A 13,035-nucleotide genomic window follows, 5' to 3' on the forward strand; every position below is an offset into this window, starting at 1 on the left:
CAATTGCACTATGCTCAACACGTACCTGCTCCAGAACTTGTCTCAGTACCCTGTGGCCATCCATTGTTTGACCTGCAACCTCATTTGACACTTTGTATTGGTACAAAGCTATAGGCAGTCTTGTGTGTACTGAATTGAGTGTTCCAATTCGATGCAAACAAAACACGATAGTTGAGTGACTACTAAATTTATTCTGGAAGGATAGCAAGAAATCTAATTAGTCATTTAGTGCTTTCTAACACTAACATGATGCATTGTTTCCCTTGAGGTAAAGATTAGAAATGGCTCAATTGTGAAGGATTAGCTGTTTGTATATCTGTTCAGATTGAAATACAAGTTACTGGTTCAAATGCAGTGTTTTCCATTGAGAATCTCTTGGCTATTGAATTGCTAGAGTGGCACTTTATCGAAGGTAATTGAAAGCTGCTTTGATCACTCGGAGAAATGGAGATATGATAATGCATATGCTGGAATCTGGAGCAAAACAAGCTGCTGGAGGAACAACGGATAAGGCAGCATCTTACTGTCCATTTCTCCCTGCAGATGCTGCCCTCACCTGAGTTCCTCCAGCAGCTCGTTTTTTGCTTGATCACTCAAATTTACAGAGCAGCAAGATCATTGCTATTGCTTGCCAAAGAAACTGCATCATTCCATGGTAAAACTTTGGTTGAAATCCAATCTCATCTTTTTCCTTCATCCCCAGTTCTTAAAACATAAAAGTGAATTGTTAAAGAATATTTCTTTTCTTTTTCTCAGCAATTTACAAATTGCCTAAATATTACTAAGAAATTATTGGATGTTAAATTTGTTATTGCCTTTCATTCCAATTGATTTCATATTTCCAGAGAACCAACCCATATATCTATCAGTTTCTGCATCCACCTGGTACTAAATCTGTGCAGTGTACTGATACCAACTGCTTTTTCCAGAAATGTAATCATTTATGCTTTATAAGGGGAATTGCCATCTATAATTGAGCCAAATTTGTGACTTTTTAAAAGACAGGCAGATCTGAAAGCCCTGTTACTATTCCAAGTTCTCTAATTCTTTAGATAACTCGTATCATGGTAAGATCTTAAGGGTAGTCTATTTTTCAAATCTTATTCCCGCAGTTCATCCCTCATGATTCAATATTAGCCTCATTACTTTGGCCTGCATGTATGATATCTGTAGGCCTTTTTTTTAATTAGGTTTTGGTAGTTCATTTGTCTGACTAGATAATTATATGTATTGTCTTGAGATTTGAAGTGACCTTGGAATTGTGATGGTCCATCTTGTCTATGGCTCATGCTGAAGATGCTGAGGAATTATTTAGCCAATAACTTGTAGATTCCTTTCAACATGAATTTCATAATTGACAATGGTCAGTCTCCATTTGTCGGTGCCATTTGACTTCCATTTATCACTATCCCTAGTGGAAATCTTGTTGTGCTGACCTTGAAATCTTCACTGCTTCACTGCAACACCTTCATTTCTCGTCCATTAACAATCAGTTAACATTCCTTGGCAAGTTTGTGGAAAAGGCATCCAGCCTACTAACCTGAATTCTGTTGTTTTTGTATCGATCATCCATCTTTAGATAGTTGAAGAAAATTACTCTACACTAAAGTGTGTACTAAAATTTGAGATTTTCTGGTGTGCATCCAAAGTGTGTGTAATGTATTTATGTGACTCTCAATTAGAGCCTTGAAAAAATGTGTTCTTTAATGCTAGTCTGAAGTAACCAGGCCTGATGTGATTGATCTTACCGTGCTGTACAACCTGTCGACGATTTGCAAAAGTCCGATGTGAAATTACTTAGGTGTTCAATGTGTGGGGAAATCTTGGCATAAGTACAAGGCCAGTCATTTGATTATAATTAATAGACAAAAGATGTCAAAGGTGTACAGTATGGAATGTTGGATACTGGGCAACTTCAATGTAAGAATGAACGTTTTTAAGGCTTCAAAGCTCATTGTGACCAAATGCAGAGGAGATTACATTTTACTTTGTACATATTGGGGTGCCATGATAATGGGAGAAAAATGTTCCATTACTGAGGATTGATATCCTTACTCATTTTGCCAAAATAAATGATGTTAAAGAACAGGCATGTTCCTTGAATCTTGACTTTCAAATAGTGTTTCAAACTTTGTAAATTTGTTTTTCAGGTGTTTGTTTGCCTATGGAAAGGGTGCAAAGTGTACAACACGCCATCTACTAGCCAGAGCTGGTTGCAGAGGCACATGCTCACACACAGCGGAGACAAGCCATTTAAGGTAGGTGTGAAAACTTGGGCAAATTCTAAACCAGTCACAATGCAGAAACAGCTTTGGATAACTTTCTTGTGGAATGAACCAGAAGTCCTATGTGTTTAAGGATTGTTAATGGACCCTGGGGATCCCAAAAGGCTATCCTTTAATTGAGCAGGTGATATTGGGCTTGAATATGCAGATCATAATGTCTGAATATATGGTTGCTTTTTGGTACTGGCCAGCCTATCTGTGGATGTTGCATATGAAATAATGCTGGCTAAACACCTGTCTGGGTTGCACGTGATTGACCCACAAAGGAGCTTTGTGCCAGAGAACTTGAAAATGTGTCTGGAAGGCTGAGCCAAATTTTACAATCTGAATGGTATGGGCCAGTGTGCTATCTAAAAAGCACCTGTGCAAGACACATTTTGATATTTGGATGGTGCAGGACTACTGCTTGTTTGGATCTCAATTCTTTGCTTTTGTGGTCATGGGTTTCAAGCTGGAATGTGTTGCTGTGCATTGAAATGAAAAGTTGACAACTGCAGCCGAACTTGTTTCTGGAACATCATGTTATTATAAAAGCCACAGAGTCAATAACATTGTTTTATTACTGTACATTGTGTCACCAGATACTTGCCACTTGAAGATTAGGTCCTAGTGGATTATTAACACTTGTAAATGAGAAACTAGCATTACACTTTTTAAAAAAAACAGCAATTAATGCCTGGAATGGAGTTTATCATAAGTTGGAACCACGACCAGTCATCTTTTACTGTAATTTTGTCTATTTCATCAATGTTCTCCAATAGCTTGGATAATGGTTTAAAAGTATATGGTTATGAGTTGGCTATAAATTGACAACAGACTTCATTACTATCCCTATAACCCTGAAGTCAAATGTCCATTTGTAAACTATTTAATAAACTGGCATTTGTTGTTTCTGTTAAAAACAAGTGGTGAGTTACTACTTGAAAGTTATTAATGAAGGAAACTGAAAAGGAAACCTAAATGGACAGTAGCTGAAACTGATCAGGTAGGCTGATAAGAGTGGTTTGGATTTCATGATATCAAACCCTCTGATCATATTTTGCTGCTCAGGAGGCAAAACCAATACCACCACCCCATTTTTCCATAGGGGACAGGATTAATTTTTTCAGTTCCTCAGTGTTCTCTCACTGTGTATTTCAATTTTGCTTCAAATCACTTGTTGCTTTTTTTTAAATAACAAATCTCTTTGACCTCATAGGTCACAGGTTTTGATTGGAGCCAGTTGCAGATTTTGTCTAGCGCTTACATGACTGAGTTTCTGGATTTTATTGCTACATGGCTTGTGTCTAATTTTGAGAGCTTACCCTCTTGTTCTGGGTTACCTCACCAGGGGGAAGTAGTTTTACCATATAAATGATTTCCTGCTGATCTTGATTTGATCATTTCTCACTCCCAAAAGAATGCAGGTCTGACCATGCAAATTGTCCTTGTATCTTATCTGTTCATATTCTTGTCATCTTGCAAACTGAACAGTACACCTCCAAATCCAATACATCTTTGTCCTCTCCCTTGAGTATGTTCTGCAGAAGCATTAAATGTTCAGTGTTCTGCAAAGCTATACCTTATCTCAATTTATACCTACCGGGTTGGATTCTTCCAGAGTTAATGTTTCCAACTTGCTAATTAAGGCCAGGGCATTCAATTTAAAAAAAAATTACCCAGTTTCCTTGCCAGTTTTGGAACATGCTTTTCACTTATTATGCACAAACTGATTTTGTGGATAATTGCATGCACATGAATTGGCATCCAGATGCCATTTCAGCATCTTCAAAATTTTTCACAAGTGCTTAATAAACTATTTGATGTAACTGAACTGTTTAAGATCTGAAGTGATTTTGAGTGGAGCGCGACACTTCAATTATTCTCTAGCTAATCATAACAGTTTCATTTGTTCAACATTCAGAATTTTGAACTGGCTTTGTGGTGACTTCATTTTGCTATAACAAGAACTTTCGTTTTTTTTCCAGTGTGTTGTTGGTGGGTGCACTGCTAGCTTTGCATCTCAAGGTGGCCTTGCTCGTCATGTCCCCACTCACTTCAGCCAACAAAACTCTGCAAAGGTCACTAGTCAGCCGAAGGTTAAGGAAGAGTCCCCTTCTAAAGCAGTAATGAATAAACGAAGGAGGCTAAAAAATAAGCGACGACGCTCATTACGTAAGTTTTTTTTTAAACATGTCCACAACCAGTATCAGGTGTTCATGAGGTGATTTCTCGAACTCTTTACATTATTCATGGTTTACACTACAGTGCTTTGTTGCTGCATTATTGTATTCAGCATTTGATGCCTCACTGATTAGGTGGTTGTAGCTGAAGGAAGTAGTGTGGGTAAACCTCTTCCTGAATTGAAGATGGAAGTCTTTTGTTCTTTGTTGTTACGTGTTGTGGACGATGCAAGTTTAGGCACTGTCAGCATAGTGCTTTTTGGATATAATATTGCCAGTGATTTGTGAGGTGGCTGGCATAGGAAATATTTATGTGCGATGAGAATGCTTGTGTGCAGTCCGGAGCAGATAGAAACTAAAGAGATTAAATGTATACGTACCTATTCTTGGCTGGATGTTTTGTCTCCCCTGCTCATTCCAATCTTCCTGTTTAAAAACCAAACTGGTTTGTGGGTGTCTTTCTTGAAAGGGTATTTACTACTACCTTCTCTGGCTTGCATGTGACTTAAGACTCATTTTATATAGATAATATTTAAATGCCTTCTGAAGTGACCTCGCATGCCGCAGTTCTGCATTGTTTCAAAGTCTTGTGAATTAAGTGACTTGTTTTCTTATGGAATGGTGCAGAAGTAGTGTTGCTCAGTCTGAGGACTCTGACAAATGTAGTTTGCTGTAGGAATGCTGTACTTGAATTGGGCATGTAGCCAAATAGTGTGTTCCTTGTTATTGGAAATGTAAGTAGTTCTCAATTCGAATGATAGCTTATTCTCACCAACTTGAAAAAGAAGCAGACTTGGATGATTTAAAATCCTTCCTCCTCAAATGAAGTAGAGGAACATCTGTTAATTGGAAGTGATTCAAATTTTGATGAACTGTTCATAAAACTCTGCACAAAGAATATCAAGCTAGCCTTGATGTGATAGATATTTAATGGAGTTTGGAACTTGAATGTGATATGCCCTAAGGGATGTCAAGGCCTTGGGAAATGTAAAAGAAATTTACAAGAATGGTACTAATGATAGAGTTTCTGCTGAATGGAGAGAGGAGAAAATGTGGAATTCTCCTTGGAAGTGTGGAGGTTAAGTAAGGGGAATTTTTAAAGAGATGATGAAAATGGTTTTGATGGAGTAATTGCTGGCAACTATTTCCATTGGCAGTGTTTAAGGCAATTTAAAAAAAAATAACCAGAGGATTTTTTACACAGTGAATTGTGAATGAACTGCCTGAAGGGGTAGTGAAGCAGATTCAACCGTAATTTTCAAACGGAAAGTGGATAACTATTAAAGGAAATATCTGCAGAGTTCTGGACAAAAAGCAGGGTGTGAGGTTAATTGCATATCCCTTTCAAAGCAGGAATGATGGGCTATCTACTTTGATTCTATAAAACTAAGCTGAACACTGCTGAAAATTTAAAGTTGATTGGCAATGATGTGGAAAGCCTTGTTGGTTTTGTTATAGTTACCACCCCAGAGTTTGCACGAGGGTATCTTAAATTATGTGCATTTGAGAAGTGCACTTTTTTTTAAACAATGGAACATTATAATCCAGCTAGTTCAGAAAAATCCATTATTGCCAAATGTTAATTTATGAGCAAAAACTTCAACCCATGGTCATTTTTCTGTAGCTGGAACCTTGATCACTCAATAATGGGTATTCCAGCAGCTAAAGTAAGTGAAAGTTGGCCTTCAAGTCTTCTCTCCCTAAATCTGAATCTCTGGTTATCGACATAGCCATGGGAAACATCCTTCCTTGCATCTACCCTATATAGAAGAAAAATTGCATTTTGATGAGATCTCAAATGTACTCAAAACAACCTGCCATCCTCCTTTGGCAAGTTGATCCTTTTTTTGAGGAGATTAAAACTATACAAAATAGCACCAGCTGTGGTTTCACTAGTGCCTTATTTGATTGCAATAAGAGTTCCTTACTCCTGCATTCAGATCCTGCTGTGATAAAAGTGAATATATTGCCCTCTTAATCACTTGCTGCACCTCCTGTGTTGCTTTTCAACTTGTGTATAAATGCACTAGTGTCGATTTTGAGCATGAATACTGCCCCACCACACAGCAATTTATAACGACTCCGCTTTTAGATAGCAATATTTTTACACACTATATACGATCAGCCATGTTCTCACCCACTTAGCTTGTCCATATCACCTTCAAGCCTCTGTATCCTTCTCCATAACTCTCTCACTACTGCCTAATTTAGTATCATCAGCAAGCTTGGAAGTATGACATCTGGTCCCCTTGCTCAAACAGCTTGTACAGATTGTGAAGAATTTGGGCCGATGTCCATGATATCCTACCGTTCATAGCCTGCCAACCTGAGAAGGATCCACTCATTCCCGTTTTGTTTTTTGTCCAATAACTAATTCCCAATCAATTTCTGTATGTTACTTCTCAATTTGCTATGTTCTATTCCTATTGATCAAGCTCTACCTGTGACCTTGTTAAATGAATTCCAAAAATTCAAATATACAGCACCTACTGATTCCACGGCCTTTTATTCCTTCAAAGAACACATCTTCAAAGAACTCCAGCACGTTAGTCAAACACTATTTTCCTTTCATAAATCCATGTTGTCTTCAATGCTTTTTGTTTTTTTTAAGGAGTTTTGCTATACCCTTCATAGATTCCAACTTTCTCCCTACCACTGGCATGAGGCTAACAAGTCATAAGTCTGTCTTTTTTCACCCCCCCCCCCTTCCCCTTGATTAGTGGGGTCACATTTGCTACCCCCTAATCCATGGGATCAATTCCAAAATCCATAGAACTTTGGAATATGATAAGCAGAACATCCACTTCTTACATCATTGGCTCTTTGGCATTTTATCAGCTCACCGATTTCTCTAGTACATTTTTTACCTAATAGTTCCTTCTCTGCCACTGCTAGACTTTTTCCTCTGATATATAGAACAGGTCTTGTGTCTTTTGTGAATTCAAGTATAATAAAATTGTTTAATTCATCGGCCATTTCCCTAGCCCCAATATGAAATTTGCCTGTCTGTAAGAGTCAACAGTTTTTTTCCCTTTTTACATGCCTGTAAAAGCTTTTGTACAAAGCACCTTTCCTCCTTGTATGCTGAAACTTGTTTTGGATTAACAGCTTCAATTATATACTAGAACTTGGTACCAGATGTTCACTGACATGAAACTTCAAAGTAACAGCCAGTGAGGACAGGGATCTGTCCACAAATCTGAAATAACTTGGCAATAGTTTAATTTTCCATTTTATTTGATAGTGCAGACATGGAATGGTAACCAAATGAACCCTATCTGAATCTTCAAACTGGAAAATTATTACAATGTAGTTAATCAAGAATAGGAAAAAAGTTTTTAAAAAATATCTGCCCATGGTGTAAAAGGCAACAGTTTACACAGTTGACCAGTGTGCTTGCAATACATGAAATCGCCTGAACTCTATCAAATAAACCCTGACTAACTGATGTATTCCAATGATTGTGCCCATGTGTATTTTAGTGATAAGTTGGTTGTAGTTTCTAGTTTTGGAAATTCCTCTTGCCTGACCAGCATAAGTCATAACAGTACAAATAATACATTGCTTTTCACATACAGCAAAACAACTGACCATAATTGAAACTAAAATTATAGAAAGGTTCAAGTAAAGAATATCAATTGTAATATCATGGAGGTTATTCAGATGTTCTGTTCTTGATTTTTACTGTAGTGCCCTCTGCAGTCGTGTGAATTGGCTTCCAGTTGGTTTCTCTTCAATTTTGTATTGAATCCCACCTGTACTTGGGAGTTAAGTTGGTTGAGTAACATCAGTATACAAAGATCAGTTCAAAAGCAAATCTTTGATAAGCCTGTGTGTTGCTACAATTTTTTAATGAAAGGGCATGAATGAGTAAACTTAAAGTACTATTTTCTGTTTTTTTTTATTTTGCAGTAGCTATTGTATGACCACTAGTGTTAGTGTAGTAAGGATTGGATGACAAAATTAGATTCTTATTTGCTGTGGGGTGAGACAGACTCTGAAATGGATTGTCTTGAATGGATCAAGTTGCTTTACAGATTTCCCAGCTTAGCACCATCGTGAATCAGGGCAGATAATTTTCATCATTCAACAACAATTTGAGTGGGATAACTCTCAGATTTGTGGCCCATAATTTTTATCTCCCTTCTCTCCTCTTTCTGGTTCTGCCTGCTAATGCTGTCATTGTTGCAACCCATTTAAAATGGTTGAACGGTCTCAGGATTGCAGGAATGGATTTACTGTGCCCTTTTATTTAATGATATTCCTCTCCAAAGATACAGCATCCTTAACTACTTTCCTCGCCATGTATTCCCTTCTAATCTTCCCAGGAGTGAAGTACAGACTAACTAAGGGATAGAATGTAAAGGAAGGAGTAAGGCAATGTGGCAGCAATCAGCCTTTGGGACCCCTGCCCTGTCGCATCCTCCTTATCTCTATCCAAGATCCCGATGAAGCAGTCAGTGATTTGCTTGAACTTTCAATATAGTTTACAGTTGTCATTGCTTGTGATATATCCATCTCTGCACTGGGGAGATCAAACAAGCTTGGGTAAGCACTTTGCAGAAACTGCTCCCTTCTGTTTGCAACTAAACCCACAAGCCTCCAGACCCCTGTCACTTCAGTTCTGTCTCACTCCCACTCTAAACTCTGTCCATTGCCTCCTCACCTGTTCTAATGAAGTATAACCTAATATTACGGAGTGGTACCTCATCTTCTGCAAAAACGCACTGTAGCCTTCTGGACTCAACTGAGATCAATCTCAGATAAGCAGTTTTTGCAATATTTTTCTTTGAACTTTTAGATGATTCCATTTGCAGCTCTTTGAAATTAATCTTTTTATTTCATGATTCATTGTTGTCCTTTTTCACTTTCCTCTGTCATCCCCTTACTTAATTTTTCCTGCCACCTTCATTATCTGCCTTCCCTCAAGTTCTCTCCTCCCCACCCAGATTCCTTTCGTATTCTGGAACTTGTTTAGAATCAGAAAGAAGCCTCATGATTTAACTATTCATCGTGTATGAATTTACTTTTCTTCTAGAGATTTGGATACAGTGGCACAGCAGGTGGAGCTGCTGCCTCACAGCTCCAGGGACCTGGCTTTAATCTGGACCTCCAGTGCTGTCTGTGTACAGTTTGTATGTTCTTCTTGCATGAGTATCTTGTGCCCAGATTGTCTCCCACATCCCAAAGATGTATGGGTTGGTATGTGAAATGGGCACTGTAAATTGCCCCTCGTGAGGAGTGGAATCTGAAGAATGTGATTGGACTCAAAAATATCAGTGTAAATGGTTGCTTGATGGTTGGCATAGACTCAGTGGGCTGAAGGGTTTTTTCTGTGCTGTAGCTAAGATTTTCATATTTACTGCTCACTTGGTTATAAATTAAATTAAATCCTGAAATATATATTTGTCAGTTCATAATAGCCACACTTTTCAAATGAGTGTTTAACATTTGGTCTTGCATCCTCAGTTTGTGACATGGTTACAATTCAAAAGGGAAACAGGCTAAACAAACCAGCAACAGATGGTAGAGAGATGAATTACAGGCTTTGTAACACGAGTTGTTGTAAGATGATGAGGTATGTTTGGGTTGAGGTAAAATGTTTGTATTTGTCAGAAGCTGGCTGTAAACTCATGGATTTAGGTAGCTGCATTTGGCTTCTGGAGCTGAGGTGACTTTGCAGTAAAATGAGTTTTTAGATTGAATTATTTTGAGGCTTGCTGTTATTGAAGAAACGGCATATAAATACTTAACTAAATGGCATACAGATGTACTCAGTAACTGGTGTTGAAAAGCAGTATTGTACCAATTTTGCACTCTCCATTTCATCCTCTTTCAGATGGTGTGCAAAGCAATGACTTCAGTATGGTAATACACTTGTTTGACTTGTCTAAGATACTAATCTGTAATTCAGGATAGAATTCTTTAATATTGACCAGTTTTCCAATGTCAATTGTCGCTTTACATTTCCAGTACTGCATTTCACCACAACTTTAACTGGAATGCTTGTTTAAAATGACAGTATGCCCATTGGTGACCTGCCCCTTTTTGTGTTTTGTCTTTACAGCAAGACCACATGACTTTTTTGATGCTCAAACAATGGATGCCATAAGACATCGTGCCATCTGCTTTAATCTGTCGACCCATATTGAAAGTCATGGAAATGGGCATAGTGTTGTGTTCCATAGCACAGTGAGTAAAGTTTTGCCAATAGCTCTTCCAACAATGAAGAGGTTCGTTCACTAATAAAAATAATTTATTGCTATCACTTGTCCTTCCATTCCTGTCAGTTTAGCGAAAACTAAAAATAGCCTCGATTAAAGAAGGTTAGATAATATTTTGACTTTGTCATCGAGACAATACTGTTCATTGACCAGAATGAGACCACCACATCAGTAACGTCATGCTAGTCCTGGCCATTTTCCTCTCCCGACACAGTGGCATGCTGATATTTACAAACTGGGAAATTGACTGTGTTGCTATGAAGGTCATGTCCTGTAAATTATAGAATGAATTGTGTATCTTCTCATATTCCAGAACTACACACACATTTAAGAATTTGGCTTTGTATGTTAACCTGTGCTGAGTGTAATACTAACTAATAACCCAAAGAATTGATTTGTTTTGGGGTTAATCAGTCCAGTGAGGTAGCAATTGGAGTTATTAATTATCCAGTGCAGCCCTGGATTGGCAAGTGGTAAAAGTCCATTACATGTTATTTGCATTGTGAGGAATGCACATGAGGCAAGGATGGAATTCGACCTCAAAGTTAGATAGAGAAAAAGAATATGGTTTAACCACTCAACAGGTCGGGCAGCATCCTAAGAGAAAGAACTGGGAAAGTTTTTTCTGTTCTGATGAAAAGACAATTGCCCGACCTGATCATTCCCAGTGCTTTCTATGAAGCAAATTTCTGGTATAAGAAGTACTTCTGGAGTAAGATGGCCTTGATTCAAAATGCCTTCCAATGTTCCCTATGCTGGATTACATATGAATGTTTTCTAGGGCAAGGCATTACAACTGCTGGCACACTTGGGACTAAGCCAAAATAAGGGTAATGGAGAAAGAAGGGAGAATTTTTACATATACACAATGCAGCTGGTTCAAAGACTTTAACTTGTGCTGACTGGTATACAGTAATTTATGTTTTTGATGTCACACTGCATCCAACTCTGCAGTATAGTTGACTTCATCTTTTATGTTGAAAATTGTGTAAGAGCAAAAATATTTGATTTTTGACTGCTCTGAGGACCTTGATTCATAAAATTTGGAAATTTGCCATTAGACATGGAGTGAGAGTTGTCTGAATAAAATTAATGACTAGGAAGCATAAAACAGAATTCTTTTGAGCAATCCTGGGTCTGTCTTGTGTTGCAGTGGTTCTGGAGAAAGATGCTCATGACACCCTCATCTACTCTTTGGGTTTCTTGCTTCTCTTGTCTACTACACACACCTGTGAAGGTTCATAGGTGCCTGCTTAACGTTATTTGCAGAGGGAATGAACTGGCTCATCAAGCCTGCAGCACCATTTTGTAAGATCACATCAAATGCACTTGCCCTCTTATTCATTCATACAACCAAGTTCAATTTATAATCTAAAGTACCCATTTGTCTTGGTTCTGAATATATTTGTGGGAGCAGCAATGTCCCTTTAGGATAGAGACTTCCACAGGTTTGCATCTTCTGTGTGAAGAGTTGTCTTTGGACCTAAATAGTTGACCTCTCATCCTGAAATTGATTTGGTTTTCCTCCCACTTGGAAAATTCAATCTCTCAACATCTAGCCAGTCAGTCACCTGAAGAAATTTGTTTCTTTTGGAAGATATTGGCCCATTATACTAAATTATTCCTCCCAGACAACCCTTCATCCCAGTGAAGCTTTGTTGCATTCTGGCTCTGAGATGACCATATCTTTCCCAGAACAAGGAAATGAAAACTGCGCAGTATTTCAGCTGTGTTTTCTCAGCAAAACTTGATTTTGCAAACTCTCTATTTGTCATCTTAAGTGGTTGCTGCAGCTATTAATTTAGCTAACAACACATGGTAAATCAATGTTGAATACCTATGTTTAACTAGTTTCTCAAATTCTGCATTTACATTGCATCATTTATCACTGTCACTTTCTTTTCCAGTGACTTAACTGGAGCTTCTTTCTCTTGTCTTCAAAGCCTGCAGTCCTACTTTGCTTTGTGTCGTCTGCAAAGCTAGATATACCACACACAGCCCCTATATCCAAGTCATTGATTAAAATGTTGGGTGAGGTCAAAGCACGAATTCTTGTGGAACTCTAATTAAATCTGACCAACCTGAAAGTGATCAATTCATTTTGCTGTTTACTAGGTGTGAACCAGCCTTAAATCCTTGCTACAGTAATGCACCAATCCAATGTCCTAATTTTTGATACTTACATCTTGTGTGGCAGCTTGTAATTCATGTATTCTGTATTTGAGATGGCAGTGATCTGTGAGGATAGATCATCACACACTTCTCATAGCGGAATGACAAGCTCAAAAGGTGTAACTGTTTTAGACAATGCAAACCTGACAGTTTACTTGGCCTCTGGCAATGTGAAGATGTGCTCTTCAATGA

General features: G+C 38.0%; 1 protein-coding gene across 3 annotated transcripts in view; it reads left to right on the forward strand.

Moving 5' to 3' along the window:
* Window positions 1–13,035, forward strand: part of aebp2 (AE binding protein 2) — an 83,240-nt gene that overhangs the window by 35,655 nt on the left and 34,550 nt on the right. For all 3 annotated transcript variants that reach the window (XR_007957817.1, XM_052033803.1, XM_052033804.1), the window contains exons 3-5: window positions 2,151–2,258; window positions 4,253–4,439; window positions 10,515–10,639. Coding sequence is in view for 2 of the 3 variants with exons in the window: in XM_052033803.1 (XP_051889763.1) it covers window positions 2,151–2,258; window positions 4,253–4,439; window positions 10,515–10,639 (420 nt within the window). In the remaining variant the exon portion in view is untranslated. The remainder of the gene's footprint in view (window positions 1–2,150; window positions 2,259–4,252; window positions 4,440–10,514; window positions 10,640–13,035) is intronic.

The sequence above is a fragment of the Pristis pectinata genome, chromosome 19, assembly GCF_009764475.1.
Source record: "Pristis pectinata isolate sPriPec2 chromosome 19, sPriPec2.1.pri, whole genome shotgun sequence".
Taxonomy (NCBI): Eukaryota; Metazoa; Chordata; class Chondrichthyes; order Rhinopristiformes; family Pristidae; genus Pristis; species Pristis pectinata.